Below are 19,834 nucleotides of genomic sequence, written 5' to 3'. Positions count from 1 at the left end.
TACAGGATTATACCGAGACCACCGAAAGATAGATCTGTTTTCGTTGGCCTTGATTATACGCTGTAGCGGCTGTACAGAAAACTCGATTGCGTCGAAGAAACTTCGGCGCATTTTTACTTGTTAGAACTGCGAAGAATGATTTGGTCTTTTTCAGGAAGGTTTTAATCACAAGTGAACTGATAGCTCAGCAACGTAGAGAACACAGGAGAGCGTGATCAATTCTTTGTCGTTTCTAAAAGATGATGAAGAAGAAGAAGAAGAAGAAGAAGGAGAAGAAGAAGAAGTAGGTTTTCTGAGAATGGTATGACGAAATCGTCAAATATCTTCTCTTTTATTTGATTTGATTTATTTTTTTTGCATTTTCAAATTCATATCTTGACGAAATCTTGTCAATTCCTCCTCCTCTTCCGTTTTCCTCCTCTTTTCTTCCTCTTCCTCCTCTTTTTCCTCCTCTTCTTTTCCTCTTCCTCATATCTTGCTCTCATCTTTTCTTCTTCTTCTTCTTCTTCTTCTTCTTCTTCTTCTTCTTCTTCTTCTTCTCCTCCTCCCCTCTCCTCCTCCTCCTCCTCCTCCTCCTCCTCCTCCTCCTCCTCCTCCTCCTCTTCCTCTTCTTCTTCTTCTTCTTCTTCTTCTTCTTCTTCTTCTTCTTCTTCTCCCCTCCTTCCTCCTCCTCCTCCTCCTCCTCCTCCTCCTCCTCCTCCTCCTCCTCCTCCTCCTCTTCTCCTCTTCTTCTTCTTCTTCTTCTTCTTCTTCTTCTTCTTCTTCTTCTTCTTCTTCTCCTAGACCTCCTTATGTACACATTACCCTCACTCTATCAAACACCCGTCAAAGTCGTCCCCTTATACCCAGACAACTCGCACCTGTGTTGATAAATATACAAAAGGACTCTCTTGTCACGCTGCCTGGGGAATGTTTCACGAAATATTCACGGAGGAATGCCTTTAAATTTGCACTCATCCTGACTGCTGTTCATCTTCCCGAGTATGAAAGACCTAATTCAGAATATAGGTGTGCGGATTCAGAGGTCACTGTGGATGAATCGATCAACCTTCGATGCTACTTTAAAGATTGAGTGACTGGTTTGTTTACGAAATTTAGGATGGCATGCCAAGTACTGGGGCCCTCTCGATCGTTCAGCATTTAAGATATTGACAAGAGGGTGTTGGAGTGGTTGGACAGCAAAATGAAGATCGAGAAAATAAAGGAGACGAAGTACAATGATCTAAAGTTGGAACTGGGAGAAAATCCTACAAGTAGAAACAATAATTAGAGAGGCTGGACAGCAAGATTGAAGAAAGGAAGTGGGGTTGTCTTAAAGATACTAGGAATGTTTTATTATTGGGAGGGCAGTGATATGTTTTTGGAAAGGAAGTGGGGATATCTTAAAGACACTATTAATGTTTTACTATTAATGTTTTAGCAAGGGAAGGACAGTGACATGTTTTTGGTTAGAGAGCCAATTTAGGTTGAGAGATCTTGCGAGAGACTTGTCATGCATTTGTGGCTATTTAGTTAGAAAAATATTAAGTGATATAAAGTTCAATGTATTTCACAGTCTGAAAAGTTTCAGTATGTCTGTAGCTCAACATCTGCATGGAAAAAGAAACTATTTGAAGAGTCAAAAATAAAATTTCTTTAATATTGTGGTAAACGGATTTTTTAGACTCCTAAATTATATTTGCTGTCCAGATATACATAATTCTTTATAAATTTTGTAATTTTGATGACAGTTTTAGTCTGGCTTTACATTTGATTTCATTTCTGGCTTTAAATGCAACATTATCAAATCGTCCAATTGACACAGACATCAATATTTCAAGCTCAAAAAACAAATAAAATATTATTATGTAACCTGGTTTCATACTATGACGAAACCAGACTTGCTCCTCTGACTGCTGCTAGAACGGGGGCGGGGGCACAGTTTTGTCCTTCAGTTAGTTAATGAGTTATTTGTTAATTTACGTAACTAGGATGTTCTGTAATTTATATAAAGGCTCAGTTTAATAATTGCTATGCTTATACAACAGTGGTCATAATAAAAAGATATGGTACTTCCTAAATATAATGGGAGTAGGTATACATACAGTTTTCTTTGGCCACACATATATATATATGTATCCATATGTATATATATCTACACACACATATATATAAACATTCATATGTATGTTTATATATATATGCATGTATATGTATGTATATAAACATTCATATGTATTATATATATATATATATATGTATATATATATATATATATATATATATATATATATATATATATATATATACTGTATATACTAACGAATAAATACTTGTGTTCTCCGTTACTAAAATATATTTAAACTCAGTTTGAAACGAATTCCTTAGCAAGTAATCAGGTGCAAACATTTCTAAGCATTTCTACCCTATTCCTTATTATCAAACACAGAGACGACAAGGCAGTTTGCATTGCAAAGAAGTTGAATATCGCAAAGAAAACAACACAGCGTTTTGCCTAAAAAAAGTAAAGTACAAAGCATTCCCCCCTTGGGCTAATAGTAGGTCAATTTTAACGACAAACAAACACAAATACACGCACGAGAAACAGCAAGCGTTACCGGGAAAGATTACTGCAACGTTCATTCGACCAAGTAATTCGTAATGTACTCGGGGAATCCCTTTAACGTTTGACATTAAGGGGTCACGAAAGGTCACAGTTAAAGATCCGGGCACGATATATAGGTTGTTGATGTTTGTGGGTAACGATAGGTAGGTTGAAGTTTGTGGGTAACGATAGGTTGATGTTTGTGGGTAACGATAGGTAGGTTGATGTTTGTGGGTAAAGAATATTCGGGTTGGTAGAATGATTTTGAATCATTCTGACATTATGTTTCTCTCTCTCTCTCTCTCTCTCTCTCTCTCTCTCTCTCTCTCTCTCTCTCTCTCTCTCTCCTCTCTCTCTCTCTCTCTCTCTCTCTCATGGAGAATTCAGCCTCCCTTTTTCTTGTAGAGATAAAGGTTTATAGCAATATCCTAATCTTTATTTCTTAAAAATAGCTCATTCTCTCTCTCTCTCTCTCTCTCTCTCTCTCTCTCTCTCTCTCTCTCTCTCTCTCTCTCTCTCTCTCTCTCTCGCTTTTAATGACGTGCGATAATCGCTGCAAATTGGCAGTCGAGGATAGAAGGCAGAAGAATTATTTAGGGTTTCGCAATCTTTTCTTATTCCCCTCCAAAAACGTCCCTCTAAAATCCCTCTTCTTCTTCTTCTTCTTCTTCTTCTTCTTCTTCTTCTTCTTCTTCTTCTTCTTCTTCTTCTTCTTCTTCTTCTTCTTCTTCTTCAATTATTTCCTCTTCCGTCCCGGTTCCCTTCGTTAGCTCCGGCGCTGACTAAGAGGCTGGTGTCCTTTAAAAAAGGCGAGTGATGGATTTTATTGTTTTTAAAGGTGATATGAGCTCTCTACGGGGCATACGTGACGCAGGTTAGATATTCACACCCTCGCTGGAGAGAAGAAGAGGAGGAGGAGGAGGGGGAGGAAGAGGAGGAGGAGGAGTAGGCACTCTAGCGGCGATTTCCAGAACTACTACGAACGTCTCACGAGGGCATTTTGCATCTTATGATTTAAAGATGTCGTGATATATATATATATATATATATATATATATATATATATATATATATATATATATATATATATATATATATATATATATATATATATATATATATATGTTTGATTTTATTAAGGAAGAAATGGAATGCTAATTGTTGAAATTGTCTTAACAGGCGTCTGCAAAATGGACCCTTTAAAAACATTGATCTTGAAAGGTTATATAGTTATGAAATTATTTGATAAATATCTCGTTATAAAATTCTGGAGTTTTATCTTAGTCTTCTCTCTCTCTCTCTCTCTCTCTCTCTCTCTCTCTCTCTCTCTCTCTCTCTCTCTCTCTGCATTATAGAATAGCCAAATTTATATTGAAATGAAGATTATTATTATTATTATTATTATTATTATTATTATTATTATTATTATTATTATTATTATTATTATTATTATATAGCTACTCCTCTCCCTCTCTCTCTCTCTCTCTCTCTGCTCTTTGTAGAATAGCCAAATTTATATTGGAAATAAAGATTACTATCGTTATTTATTATTATTATTATTATTATTATTATTATTATTATTATTATTATTATTATTATCATTATCATCATCTCTCTCTACTCTCTCTCTCTCTCTCTCTCTCTCTCTCTCTCTCTCTCTCTCTCTCTCTGGCGCGCGCACGGAGGCAAATTTTCTCAAGTAATTATACTATGTAAACACCGCACTCTGTTTATTTCCGTGTAATGAACCAACTCGCTGTGGGTTAAGGACACAAAAATCGAACGCGTGTCTGGATTTGCTACTTGTATCATACGGCTAAGAATTTCTGGGAGAACAGAATAACTAGAAAGAAAAAATAAGCAATTAAAGACACGAAGAAGGAAGAACCAAATAAAAAAAGAGAAAAAAGACAAACTTCGTTAAAAAAAAAGTACCGTAAGATATATTTCTCCAGACGACGGTTTTCTGGAAAGACAGAATTCATAAAATCCATTTTGCGTTTGGGAGTTCGAACTTGGTCCAACAGACGAGCATTTGTTTTCGGTGCCGGGGAGGAGCAAAAGTTTAATTAAACGCGGTGGAAATACCGCCCAAGATCCCTTTCTCTCTCTCTCTCTCTCTCTCTCTCTCTCTCTCTCTCTCTCTCTCTCTCTCTCTCTCTCTCTCTCTAGTACCCGGCTTTCCTGATGACGTTTTCCGATTTTGCCTTGTAGACATTGTCTTCATGTTGATTAGATTTTAAATTTTAATCCGTGTGTGCTCTTATTCTGACTGTCTGTCTGTTAGGCTACGCTCTCTCTCTCTCATAGGGAATTGCGCTCCCTCTCTTACAGAGATAATGCTTTATAACAATATAATCTTTACATATTTCTAACTTTTCATTCAGATTTACATCAAGATAGGCGACAATGTAAGTTAAATGTTCTGTGTATTTACCGTAGAGTTTCGTCAAAGACAATTTTCTGTCATTAGCTTTCATTAGTGAAATGTGGTAACACATGACCGTAGAGTTTATCACATGCAATATAATTTCCTTGTCTACTGTACCTAGTCTATTTCTTACATGACCCGGGGTCAGTGACCTAGAGAAAGGGCCCAATAACTAATTTTGGAAAGCGGATAATGTAGTATAATGATTATTCCTTTAGGAAAGGATAATTTTTTAACTGTTTTGTTACTCTACAAAGAAAACTATTCACAATTACTTTTTTTGTTTTCTGTAAAAGAAAACTATTGTGCCAGCTTTGTCTGTCCGTCCGCAATTTTTCTCTCCGCACTTTTTTCTGTTCGCATTTTTTATCTCCGCACTTTATTCTGTTCGCATTTTTTCTGTCCGCACTTTTTCTGTCCGCCCTCTGATCTTAAAACTACTGAGGTTAGAGGGCTGAAAATTGGTATGTTGATTATCCACCCTCCAATCTTCAAACATTCCAAATTGCAGCCCTTTAGCCTCAGTAGTTTTCATTTTATTTAAGGTTAAACTCAGCCATAATCGTGTATCTGGCAACGATATAGGCTATGCCGCCACCGGGCCGTGGTTAAAGTTTCATGGGCCGCGGCTCATACAGCATTATACCGAGACCACCGAAAGATAGATGTATTTGCGGTGGATTTGATTATATGCTGTAGCGGCTGTACAGAAAACTCGTTTGCGCCGAAGAAACTTCGGCGCATTTTTTACTTTTATTTAATGTCTCAAATAGACATTTTTTTTTTTTTGCTTGTTTCATGCCATAGTCTCACTATTAAACTATGATAATATAATGTTAAATTGCTTCACACCAGTTAACTATTATGTTTCCACAGTTAATTTTTATCTATGTAAAGATCTCAGTAAAAATTTGTTAATTTACCCAGGTCTGATCATTATTATAGATATTAACAGCTCTCTCCCTTTCTATATTTTGCTGTGCCCTATACTGTCAGATTTTTAGGTTCATAGAAAATTATTCAATGACTGTTTTCGTTATCTAATTATAAGAGCCGTGATTGTTCATACCTAAGGAACTCTTCTTAAAATAAAAATAATAGTAAAATGCTTTCAGTAAAAATATAATTCATTCCTCTCAGATAAAGTAACTAAAATAAATAAAAGCCCGTCCTTATATCCATCTTTAATGGATCAGATTAAGATGTATTCAGTACGTGTGTTTTATTTATTCTTTTCTATTAAACACTAAAAAAAAAAGACTTTAAAAATCCCTCTCTCATTTCCATCTTCGCTAAACAAAAACCTGGTCCTTTCTTAACTGATCAGATAAAGAAACGAACTTCGGATTTTTTTTTTAACGTGAGCAGTTCGAGAGAATTGATTAAATCAACGGAACGCGCGAGAAACTCCGATAGGAATTCACCGACGGTTTTAAAAATAGAAACAAAATTCGGGACTTTGGGATTACCGCATTCATAAAAAGGCAATATTTTGTATTTTTCATTCTATTTTTACTCTTTCTCTCTTCTGTTTTTGTTAGCAGAGTTTACCTCAAAGGCATTCGCTAAATATTTGAATATATTCTATTCGTAATATTTTCTTTGTATTTAATTCTTTTCTGTCCACAATACTTTCTCAGTATTTAATTTTTTCTATCCCTAATATTTTCCCTCTTATTTCTGTATTTCTTCTTCTTTTCTTCTTCTTCTTCTTCTTCTTCTTCTTCTTCTTCTTCTTCTTCTTCTTCTTCTTCTTGCCCTTTCTGGTTTGCCCTTTTTGGTACCTCTTATAAACCTCTTGCATTTAAGAGGCGTGTTCATTCCTCGTTTTGGGTGGGCATGCTATTTTCCACCCTTGCTACTATTACTATTTGTGGTAGTAGCAGTAGCCTCATACAACTTTGTTATTCAAAGCCACAAAATTAAGTAGCCTGTTTATCTCTCTCTCTCTCTCTCTCTCTCTCTCTCTCTGTGGTCTTTAGTAACTCTGTTCAATGAATTTTTCTCAACATTATGTTAATATTTTTGAATTGATTTAATCATACCAGGGAACAACATAATGTTTTTCGAAAGTCCTCCCACGAAAAAAAAAAAAACAAACAATGACGTCCCAAGGGCAAACAATTTAACAAAGAAAAATGTCCTTGTTTGAATTGCTAATCTGATACGCCATGGCTGGGAACAAACGAATAAGTGTTACGGAAGAATATTATGCCCAGTCTTTGCCCAGACCCACCCTGTCCTAAAGCAACACCCCACCCCACAACTTTCCCCCTCTTCTCCAAACATCCAAACAAAACAGTTTTTTCTCCCTTTTCTGTTTTTATTTTTATCTTTTTATTTTTTTTACCGGGCATATTGATCCTCAGATGAAAGAAGGTTCGAATTCGTCCGCATCCGTTTACTGGCTACGACTTGGGTTTCGTATCATTCATCCGTTTTGATCTGAATCCTCTAAATTTGCTAAACCGAAGTCATTTCAGATATACGACTCGGACGCTTGTTTACATTCGATATGAAAGAACCAAAGAAATGTATAAATTAGATTTGTCGTAATTTCGACATGTCGCCATACTGATCGGAATATTCTCCTCCGCTGTCTCGGCGCCGTGTTCCGTTACGTGTAATTAGCGAGGAGTAATACGCACTAATGAATCTGATCAAATTTGGATTTTCTGAGTTTGCCCTTCTCTCCCTCCCTCCTCTCTCTCTCTCTCTCTCCTCTCTCTCTCTCTCTCTCTCTTGGAGAGTTCCGCTTTCTGTCTTGAAGAGATAAAGGAAGGTTTGTGACAATATCTAAATCTTTATTTTCTTTCTCTCTCTCTCTCTCTCTCTCTCTCTCTCTCTCTCTCTCTCTCTCTCTCTCTCTCTCTCTCTCTCTCTCAATATGCATATTAGATTGTTAGCGATTCAGGACGAGGTTGGGAGATAATATGATAGCGGGTCTTGAATTTCTTTTTGTATTTTTGTAATATTTATTTATCAAAAAACTCGATAGTCACGTGAGTCTGTTGAAATCAGCTATAAGTTTAAGTTTCCGGGATGAAGTTTTTTTTTTTTTATTTGTTTAGTCTTTTAATTATCTATTTATTTTTTTATTTATTTTTTTATTTTCCATTTAGCCTTCGAACTCTTTAACTTTGTGTATTTTAAGTTGAGCCATGTAACCTCCGAAATAAAATCATAAAGGGAATTTTTTATACATGTCAAAGGAATTGACAACTTTAATGTTTACAGTTGAATCATTCGTTATATAGTTTCTGAAAAGCCAATTTTTTTGTCATGTTAAAAACCGAATCGCTTTGGAAAATTGGTTCTGATTATTTTTCCATCAAATCAAAACGGCCTAAAAAAATACGTTAGCATCATAGTAATTAAGAAATAATGACATTATACATAAGAAAATTATCTTAGAACAAAGATTTTCTTTTTTCAAGGTCATAAACAAATGTTTGTTCTGTCCTTTTAAAAATCATTATCCCCCGTGGGGAGGTAATGCCGTCAGTGCACCTCACGTGGTGCACTGTAGGCATTACTTAAAGTTCTCTGCAGCGTCCCTTCCTTAGGCCCCTACCTAAACCCCTTTCATTCCTTTTACTGTACCTCCATTCATATTCTCTCTTTCTTCCCCCTGACTTTCCACCCTCTCTAACAACTGTTTCAAACCTTCTTACTGTCATTTTCCCTTTGAGCGCTGAATGACCTCGTAGGTCCCAGCGCCTGGCCTGTGGCCTAAATTGTATAATCTACTCTAAAATCACGATCTTAATGGTAATTAACGTGTATGATTAACATATACTTCAGAAAATGGTCAAAACAAACTTCATTATCCTTGGCACAAGTAAGAATTCACTCCTTTGAAGTCTACTATCAGTCGCCGACACATTTAACGGAAAAATGGGGAATTATGACTCGTCAATCTCCCCTAATTATGAATGAATCCTCTATCAGGGCCGGTGATTAAAATCACACGCGTCAGAGCAGTGTCAGAATGATTGAATTTAAACGGGGGTGGGGAGTCTTTGGCAACCTTTTGATGCCTGCGTACGATAATTTTTGAAACTGAATTCTCACGGTTCTTTTATTTTTTTTTTTTTTGAGGGATTTGTTTATCTTCTCGTGGTGCCTGACAGACCGTTGTGTTTGTAAATTATTGTATGCATTTATGTATATATATATATATATATAAAATATATATATATATTATATATATATATATGTTTATATATATATATATATATATATATATATATATATATATATATATATATATATAAAATATATATATATATATGTTTATATATATATATATATATATATATATATATATATATATATATATATATATATATATATATATATATATATTATATATGTATATCTGTATTTGTTTTTTTAACTAGTGTTTTTGAAGGAATGAGGAATATCTTTGAAATTCAGTTTCATTTTGATTTTTCTTAATTCTCGAAGCCACTTAAAAATTTCTGGTAGCTCAGCGAATAGCGATTGCTATCGAAACCTAATGAGATTGGATAGATTCTCTCTCTCTCTCTCTCTCTCTCTCTCTCTCTCTCTCTCTCTCTCTCTCTCTCTCTCTCTCTCTCTCTCTCTCTCTCAGCATAAAGAAGCTGCCCCAACTTCTTAAAATCACTCTCTCAAGAATAATGTAAAAAACTACCTCTCTCTTTCTCTCTCTAACCATCTCTCTCTCTCTCTCTCTCTCTCTCTCTCTCAGCATAAAGCAAGTGACTTCTTAAAATCATTACTTATGTAAACTGCCCCTCCTTTCTCTCTCAAGAATAACCATATAAAAACTCTCTCTCTCTCTCAACCCCATACACGCCGTACTGGACGTCTCTCCCTCTACGACCCTCTTGATAAATTCATGTATCTATTTTGAGTGGAGGTCCCACGGAGGAGGAAGACGGCGCCACACAATTTAAGACATCAAAAATTCATAGGGGGAGAGAAACAGTAGTCTCCTCTAGCCTTTATTCTAAGGGCGCGCATTTATGATGAGGAATAATGATTCTCATTAAATGGGCGCTTGGCGGAGGTTGTAAGCTATGCGTAGTAGTTGTTTGTCATTGTTATAATGTTTTTGTTGTTTTTTGTTAGACTGACTTGTTTTTGTGTTTTGTGAGGGTTTGTTAGTTATTGTGATTATTCCTTTTATTCTTGTTGTTATTTATGTTTTGATTTTAAAGTTGTTTTTCTTTGAATGCATATTAGTTGTTGCAATTGTTGTATGTGTTCCTATTCTTTTGAATTAGTCTTTCAGCTGTAAAGGATGGCTTAGGAAATGTTCAGCCTCTAGTACCGATGCAGCTATTTTTTTTTTTAAATAAGTAAGGCCTTAGGTCACATGGACTTATACCCTTTTTACCCCCAGACCCAGGATGCGTATTTCCATATTTTTAACCAAAGGCTTTTTTTTCTTTAATTTATATATATATATATATATATATATATATATATATATATATATATATATATATATATATATATATATATATATATAAATATCTTGTCTCTTTCCACTTCCTATTAGAGTGACTCCAGATTGTGTTAGCCTTCTTGTACTTAACAAGTCTTTTTTAATGATTATTTTAATCCATATGACCTTCTTGCACTGTGACTGCGACCCACTAAAGTCAACTGAAAACAAGGTTCATAATTCACTGTTTATTTCAACAGTGGAACAATGGATTTATCAGAAAACGAGGCCAAATCGTTCCCACCTCCCTACCATCCATTCCCTGGTCTCTCGCAGACAAGGCGAGCTCAACAACCGCTGTGCCACGTATCTTACTTCTGGCTATAAAGTTGGTGCAATCATCGACCATCGGTCTATCGTCTTCCCATTTATTTATTACGTAATGGACAAGCAACCGAGCCTTCAGTAATACGATTAAGACGTCAGAAACATCACGGTTCATCATTAAACTGGACTGCATCGTCGTATCTTCACTTTTAAAAGAATCTGATATTTGAGTAAGACCAGAGCATCTGAATTAGCGGTTATCAGGCTTACTGCATATAGGCCTGAAGACTTACCAGTCAGTATACATAATCGACCCTTCAGTAATGCGATTGGGATGTCAGAATCATCGCGGCATCTTCTTATCTTCATTTTTAAAACTCCTCTACTAATTTATTAAAACCAGAGCACCTGAATTAACAGCTGAGTTATAACATAGGTCTAGAGACTTACCAGTATGCACAGCCGAGCCTTCAGTAATACGATTAGGGTGTTATGGAACTGAACTGCATCGTCGTATCTTCATTTTTAAGAGAATCTTCTACTGTTTGAGTTTGAGAATTCCACAGCATCTGAATCAACAACTGAGTTACGAGGCTTACAACATAGGTCTAAAGGCCTACCCGGGGGCCATACATCCCTCAAGAGCTCAACAAAAAACCAAGTAGACTCGAGAGGGCTCGAAAAGAGATTTCTACCCCCTCAAGCTCGTCGTAGATGGAAAAGGGAAATGATTACCTCACTGGACGAGCAAATGGACGGGATATCCCTCTTCAATTGCCAATATGGAAGCCATCTTGGTACTCCTCAGAAATAATCGCCTCTTGTTCATGTAAATGGAAGATCTCTCGAGGCAGAATCCATACAGGAGCACTTCATATCTGAACAGTCATATAAAATCAAGTTTCACATTACGTGAATGTTAATTCCGTTGCGTGGAACAAATTCCTTTTTCTCCCCGAGGATGTTATGCTACAGGAATCTCAAAAGTTCAAGCGAAGATGCGATGCATCACTACCCTAAAACGATTCTCCTTTATTTTAGTAATTTATTTACATTTTTATCTTTTAATTTATTAATTTATGTTTTTAGAACTGATATTTTCTTCCTGTGTTTCCTGTTACCTTCTGTAATTTCTTTCAAATGGACGACTTCATATTCTTTAGAAGCTTGGATTTCGAATCAGTGGTCCCTGCGTTAATAATAATAATAATAATAATAATAATCTTTTCCCTAACCTTAGAGGATGGAACAAGTACATTTTTACCTTTTTTCTGTTCCCTCTCTTTTCTTCTGCTCCTTCAACCTGAGGCAAAACCGACTCAAAAAAAAAAAGGAGAAGTTTATTTTGGTTTTAAAGTTACTGGGGCGTGTTGTCTTTGCACACAAACCTCTCTCTCTCTCTCTCTCTCTCTCTCTCTCTCTCTCTCTCTCTCTCTCTCTCTCTCTCTCTCTCTCTCTCTCTATCTTTTGACCTACCTCGATTTTCCCTCTGCTAAATATATCTTGACCTAAGAGCAGTCATGGAATACAGCATCGTGTGAGGTGGGGTGGAGGGGGGGGGGCTAGGAAGGCGGAGGGGGATGGAGAGGGGAAGGAGTAGGAAGGAGGGGGCGGTTAAGCCATTTAAACCGAACGCTGCTACCCGGAAGGTAGCCTTTTGGGAGATGGAAAAATGTCAACAAATAAAGAGTTTTAAGACTTCAGAGAAGATCCTGTTAATTTAATATTTACTACCTTATGTCTGACGTCATTTTCTTGGGCAGTTGATTAAGTTACATAGAAGGTGAGCAGTGACGAGTATTTTGTGAATTAAAAGAGACTTTCCCAGCGAGAGAGAATATATAGCACTGAAGATTATTCTCACGTTAAGTCTTACCATCTCGATTCGATTACTTATTTATTCATCTTTCTATCATTTTTTTTTGGGGGGGTGGGATTAATTATGAAATCGAAATTATAACTAAATACGTTCGTTTTACATTGGCGAATTAATTTCGTTTTAAAGGGAAAGATTTTTAAACATAGCAGTTTGATTTCGCTTCGTTTTCAACACAGCAGCTTTTTTCTGCTGTTTTTGGTATCACACTCGACACACTGGGATTAAATTTCGTATCATACTCGACAGGGGCAGATTCAGTTTTCACGACATACTGCATTTGTGTCATTCTCAGCATAGCTGGAAATGATTTAGACATCTTAGTGAATATAACAGAGAATAACTTTTGTTATTCTCAGCCTAGTAGTTTGAGGCTAGGAGTGTAATCAGCGTAGACCACGAGTGATGTAGGGAGAGAGAGAGAGAGAGAGAGAGAGAGAGAGAGAGAGAGAGAGAGAGAGAGAGAGAGAGAGCTAGAGACTAGTTGGGGAGTTTTAGTTTTTATAGTGACTGTTGTAATAATAATAATAATAATAATAATAATAATTATTATTATTATTAATAATTATTATTATTATTATTATTATTATTATTATTATTATTATTCAGATGACTTGAAATTCAAGCCTCCAAAGAATATTAGTGTTCACTAGAAAGAAGTAGCAGAAGATAAGAAGAAATACAGAAAAAAAGAAATAGCTTATTAGTAAACAAACGCCTTCCTTTGCTCAGGATATAAATAAAACAAGCGCATTTATAACCGTGATTATTATTATTTATAACACTCCCTACGTCACATAGGGTAATACTGAAGAAGCTATACAACGAAAGATTCAACATATACAAAGTTATATCCGTTCGCGCGGGGTTACAGCTCTGTTAATATTTTGCCAGTCTTCCAGGAAACCTTCCACCAGTTTATTTTTATGCAGTCAGTTATTGATGTAGATATTGCACATAGTCAAATATACAATTAACCAGTTAGGTCCTAATTTGAAGCCAGTTGCTTATATCTGCAAGCAGTCTTTAGTTCTGCTGACACGTAGACAGTCGCCATATTGAGCCAGTTTTTCTGCATCGTGTTGACAGATCTCTCAGCCATCAAATAGCCAATCACTCTCGACTCCTTGATATTAAATAAAGCTTCCCAAGACTGGCGTAGACAACCAGATGCTTGCACCCCGACGCGAAACATCTTTACCAACGCAATCACAGAACATCACAGACATCGAAGACGTGGAACTCCATCATCACAACTCTAAATACAGCTCTTGTTGCTTCTTTTTTCAAGTCTACGGTACATCTATCTTGACGCGACCGACCGCCTTATGACAGAAATGATAATTATTATTGCCGAGTGAAAGTGAGAGTTAAGCCGGTGTTGCATGACTTATGGAGAGAAAACGACGTCCCGCTGAATGTATAGAAAATGGGAATCATTGTTTACGTTTCAGAGAGGTCCTCTAAATGAGAGAAAACGGTTCTCGTTGACTTTAAAGAAAATGGAAATTGTTGTTTACATTTTAGAGAGGCCCCCTAAATGAGAGAAAACGAGTCTTGTTGACTCTAAAGAAAATGGTAATCATTGTTTACATTTTAGAGAGGTCCTCTAAATGAGAGAAAACGGGTCCTACTGAATTTATAGAAAACGGGAACCAGTGTTTACATTTTGAAGAGGTCCTTTGAATTTTTTTATCATGAGGCAGTCGATTTCACCGCTACTATTTTCCTTTATCAGTTTAAAGCCTACCTTAGGATTTGAGCTAAAAGTCTCTGAAAATCCTATTGCAAGAGGCTGGGGATTAATATGAAATCCCAACATAAATCCGAGTAGCTATCACGATCCTAACACTATCCTACTCTCCGAAAAAAAAATGACGTCATGAAATTATTTACAGAAAGCCAGATCAACAAGAAAAGTTATACTATTTTTATTGAGCATGAGAGACTTTTATACTTTCATTAACGACTACTCCAATTATACATAGACAGAAACCATTTTTCATTATAAATTTACAATAATGTACAGTATAACTTTCACACATTGTAAAAAAATCAAATGCACTCAGAAAATACGACACTATACGAATGATGAAGGAAGTCGGAACGGTTGGCTGCCCTGTTTTCAAGGAGTGTAGAAAACGGATCTGAGGTTAGACTTCATGGTTTTAGCATCCTTGCGGAAGAGGCTAACCTCGCGAGCAACCAAAGTTAGGCATCCTTCATTTTTCAAATCATTCCACAGCCATACTTTTTTTTGGTGGTAGTTTCAGAATTAGTGGTCAATTCTTGGCAATTCCAAAAGCAACGGTTGTTTAATGTTAGTTTTAAGCATTTATTTTATCTTCTGGGTTATTATATTCTTGTATATACATACAGATACTAACCAGTAGTATGTATACATGTTTAAGTTCTGTCCCCACCAGAGGAACTGATATCAATGGAGGGGGTAGGTTGCAGATTCGGTTTGCTGGAGAACAAAAAAGTGAGGTTGTGGAAAAACCTATAAGATTCACTCATAAAAACAGCAACTGAAACACGACAGCAGAGGGCGCGCCTTTCGTAGGGTGCCAAGTGAAGGGGCAGTCATAATTCGCCTCTCACATATCTTCCTGTGAAGTGAATAAATGAGAAAACTGGCCAAGAGTCAGACGAATGCGCGTCTATGGCGTTGCTACGAGTAGCGAATGTTGCTTACAGTTAGCGAAGTCTGCTACGCTTAGCGAATTATGACCACCACGAAACATCTACACCATCATCACCATTTTCACCTTCAATACGCTGGCTTGGATCACCCGAGGCATCCGAACTCTCTGCTTGAAAACAAACTGACTAGATTGTACTCATCCTTCGATTTCATATATATAAAAACTTAAGTCTAGTTGATTGTGTTTTGAAAAAGTCCTTGGTACGTATGATTAGAGGGGTCTTCTGACATTCCCTCCCTCGATTAGAAGCGCAGCAGCAAAAGACCCGAGCTTCGACTTCAATATCTTGGCGTGATCTTGAAAGCTGTTGTTGTTAAACTTCTAAAGTCTATAGTTTGTTATTTTTTCTGGGGTGAAGCATTTTCATTATTGGCCCACTTCATGTGAAAAACGATAAACGTAAAAAAAAAACGCTCAAGGAAAACGATAAAACGTTCTAGATCTATGATAAGCATCTCCTACAAAAACGTTTGGAGATAGTTAACGTTTGATCGCGAGAAAGAAACGTGTTGTGGTTCCAATTTCCATTCCTCAGTGGAATTACTACCAGTGTGGCTCTGGAATGAACGTATTGTGGATTAAGGCTCCATTCCTCGCTGGAGCTACTGTGGATCCAGTTTCCAGTTTTCCTTCATCGCTGGAACTACTGTGGATCCAGTTTTCCTTCCTCTCTGGAACTATGGTGGATCCAGTTTCCCTTCCTCTCTGGAACTACTGTGGATCCAGTTTCCCTTCCTCTCTGGAACTATGGTGGATCCAGTTTCCCTTCCTCTCTGGAACTACTGTGGATCCAGTTTCCCTTCCTCGCTGGAACTACTGCGGATCCAGTTTCCCTTCCTCGCTGGAACTATTGCGGATCCAGCTTCCCTTCCTCGCTGGAACTACTGCGGATCCAGTTTCCCTTCCTCTCTGGAACTATGGTGGATCCAGTTTCCCTTCCTCTCTGGAACTACTGTGGATCCAGTTTTCCTTCCTCTCTGGAACTATGGTGGATCCAGTTTCCCTTCCTCTCTGGAACTACTGTGGATCCAGTTTCCCTTCCTCTCTGGAACTATGGTGGATCCAGTTTCCCTTCCTCTCTGGAACTACTGTGGATCCAGTTTCCCTTCCTCTCTGGAACTACTGCGGATCCAGTTTCCCTTCCTCTCTGGAACTACTGTGGATCCAGTTTCCCTTCCTCTCTGGAACTATGGTGGATCCAGTTTCCCTTCCTCTCTGGAACTACTGTGGATCCAGTTTCCCTTCCTCTCTGGAACTACTGCGGATCCAGTTTCCCTTCCTCTCTGGAACTATGGTGGATCCAGTTTCCCTTCCTCTCTGGAACTACTGTGGATCCAGTTTCCCTTCCTCTCTGGAACTATGGTGGATCCAGTTTCCCTTCCTCTCTGGAACTACTGTGGATCCAGTTTCCCTTCCTCTCTGGAACTATGGTGGATCCAGTTTCCCTTCCTCTCTGGAACTACTGTGGATCCAGTTTCCCTTCCTCGCTGGAACTACTGCGGATCCAGTTTCCCTTCCTCGCTGGAACTATTGCGGATCCAGCTTCCCTTCCTCGCTGGAACTACTGCGGATCCAGTTTCCCTTCCTCGCTGGAACTACTGCGGATCCAGCTTCCCTTCCTCGCTGGAACTATTGCGGATCCAGCTTCCCTTCCTCGCTGGAACTACTGCGGATCCAGTTTCCCTTCCTCGCTGGAACTACTGCGGATCCAGCTTCCCTTCCTCGCTGGAACTACTGCGGATCCAGTTTCCCTTCCTCGCTGGAACTACTGCGGATCCAGCTTCCCTTCCTCGCTGGAACTACTGCGGATCCAGTTTCCCTACCTCGCTGGAACTACTGTGGATCCAGTTTCCCTTCCTCGCTGGAACTGTTACCAGTGTGGTTCTGGAATGCTCGAAGACTCAACATGGCGGGCAGGAATCTTGAGTTTTCCTCACGGGTTTTTATTTTTTTTTATTTTTGGTGCTTCTTTTGCGTGTCTGGTCAAAGTTTTTATTTTTGGTGTCTGATTTTTGTGCAGGGCAACCAAGGGCAACTCCCCAGGGAGGAATGCCCCAAGGCGGCTCCCCCGCACCCCACCGCCAGGTCATTTTTTGGGGAGCTATATATGTATATTTTTTTTTGTGGCGTCAAAGTTTCCGGAAGCGAGGGAGAATGAGCGAAAAAAGATCGAGAGAAGAAATAGAAGCTGCGAAAACGAAGTGAGAAATAAATGAAAAAAACAACAACAATAACAAGGACAACGAAAACAACAGAATGACGAATGTATCGATTCTGAGACAAACAAAAGAAAACAAAAACAAAAAATTAATAAGCCTGGATGAAATACCATCGCTGAGCTGTCGTGGACCATTGAAACGTGGTGGGAATGCAGGGGTTGGAAACGACTGTCAGAAGGAGAGAAACGAGAGAGAGAGAGAGAGAGAGAGAGAGAGAGAGAGAGAGAGAGAGAGAGAGAGAGAGAGAGAGAGAGAGAGAGAGAGAGAGAGAGAGAGATTTTCAAGCTTTCTCTCTGTACCTGCATACACCTTCTTGACGTAAAGTTATGATTGGCGAACTTGCAGTAACCTGACAATGATCTTTTACAGAGAGAGAGAGAGAGAGAGAGAGAGAGAGAGAGAGAGAGAGAGAGAGAGAGAGAGAAACGCCTTGAAAGTCCTCCTCGCGAATCAGAAACAGCAACACTCGTAAGTCTCCAGTAGGTCGTCGAAATGCACATGCATTGAAGGCGGCCGGCGGCGGCAGTGTAGTCGTCGCCTCCGCCTGCTGCAGGCATATAGTATAACTCGCGGGGGTGAGACGGGGGCGTGACCTGACCTCCTGACTCCGCCTCACTCCCGCCTGGCCAGATGCCCCTATCTTCTTCTTCTTCTTCTTCTACTTCTTTAGGTGCTGTCGTCTGGCCAGATGTCCCTATCATCAATCTTCCTCTTCTTCCTCTTCTTCTTCTACTTCTTCAGGTGCTGTCTGTCGTCTGGGGGCCCCCACGCCTCGGCAACTCACATTCGGGCGTCGCTTGCTGCGGGGGTCGCCTCTGGAAGCACTCAAGAGGTCTGTGCGTGAGTAGCGGCAGCGGGCACGGATCCTCTGACCGCCGGCGCGGGCACTGGGGCGTCGCGGACCGCCCGGGCTCCTGGAGAAGCCAGGGCGGCTTCCAGGAGGCGCCGGTTGCGGTCCAAGAGCTCCGGAAGGTCGGAGCTGATGGCGTTGTCGATCTTGTGCAGGGGGCACCCTCGGAAGTAGGAGCAAGTCTCCCGCAGGGTCTGGAAGTCGTAGAGATTGTGGACTCTGGAAGAAAAGACACCAAGAGGATTTTATTGACCAATTTTATTTTTAAGTGAACGGCTCAGAATGGAAAAGACATATACACGTATACACACATACGATGGATTCTCTCCTACGCAAGGGCCACTCACCTGAAGAAGTCCCTGTAGATCTCGGGATCGGGCAGGTCGTAGCGGGAGATGTTCGTCAGGAGGCTCATGCCCTCGTAGATGTTGTAGGAGTGAGGGTTCTCGATGATGTCCTCCGCCAGCTTGTGCTTGCTCGTGAGGAATCCTTTGTTCTTGTAGAACGTCGTCAGGTAGGTGTCCACCATCTGCGCGTGGTTCCTGACGCGCACCTGCGCGGGATAAAAGGTGGTTATTAGGAAAGGTTCCTGAAGGGGAGAGCGTAGATGCGCAGATTACGGTTATTGTTAAGGTTCCTGAGGGGGCAAGCGCACCTGCGCGGGACAAAGCTTGTTATTAGGAAAGGTTCCTGACGCGCACCTGCGCAGATAAAAGGTGGTTATTAGGAAAAGTTTCTGAAGGGGAACGCGCAGATGCGCAGATTACAGTTATTGTTAAGGTTCCTGAGGGGCAAGCGCACCTGCGCGGGACAAAGCTTGTTATTAGTAAAGGTCTCTGAAGCGCACCTGCGCAGGATAAAGGTTCCAGAAGGGGGAAGCGCACCTGCGCAGGATAAAGGTTTCGGAAGGGGAGGATCACCTGCTCACGTAAAACCTGGCTATTGCAAAAGTGTGGACAAACTGCGTTGTGATAACCATAAAAAAAAGATATATAATTAGGTGATGTTTCAAGAAATTGGGTCTGAAGCGAAGATAAGAAAAATAAATTTCAACGACACAACGTTCATTTAATTACGGAAATGTTATGTCTTCCCGTCTTTTGTTTTTTGAAACAAAAAAACTACAAGAGAGCCCATTTAAACCGGAAAAGGAGAGAAACGGAAAAGCAGATGAAAATAAAATATATCCCGAGGTCTTCTCGAACTTACGGCATGTCTGCGGGCGATGGCAATGCGGTTGTCGACCCTTGTGTTGACGGCCTTCGCAATGTCGTTCAGAAGCGCCTCCTCCTGCGCCTGTTCAGGAGAATATGATAGGGAAATATATTTTCTTAAAAAGACGTACGAATATAGCAGGAATGATTCTTGAGGTACAGTGAATGTTCGCTCAGATACTTCCATT

The 19,834-nt window shown here is 39.1% G+C and overlaps 2 protein-coding genes across 2 annotated transcripts in view; one reads left to right on the top strand and one right to left on the bottom strand.

Annotated features, from left to right (window-relative positions):
• Hacl (2-hydroxyacyl-CoA lyase) overlaps window positions 1-19,834 on the top strand; it is a 145,541-nt gene that overhangs the window by 33,587 nt on the left and 92,120 nt on the right. The gene's annotated exons all lie outside the window — the stretch shown is intronic.
• The window catches only part of LOC136830656 (titin-like), an 82,262-nt gene continuing 75,836 nt past the window's right edge, over window positions 13,409-19,834 (bottom strand). The window contains 3 exon segments of the mRNA XM_067090261.1: window positions 13,409-18,651; window positions 18,780-18,985; window positions 19,642-19,728. Coding sequence (XP_066946362.1) covers window positions 18,408-18,651; window positions 18,780-18,985; window positions 19,642-19,728 — 537 coding nt within the window. The 3' untranslated portion in view covers window positions 13,409-18,407.

The sequence above is a fragment of the Macrobrachium rosenbergii genome, chromosome 47 (assembly GCF_040412425.1).
Source record: "Macrobrachium rosenbergii isolate ZJJX-2024 chromosome 47, ASM4041242v1, whole genome shotgun sequence".
Classification (NCBI taxonomy): domain Eukaryota; kingdom Metazoa; phylum Arthropoda; class Malacostraca; order Decapoda; family Palaemonidae; genus Macrobrachium; species Macrobrachium rosenbergii.
This window is presented reverse-complemented; position numbering and strand designations above follow the sequence as displayed.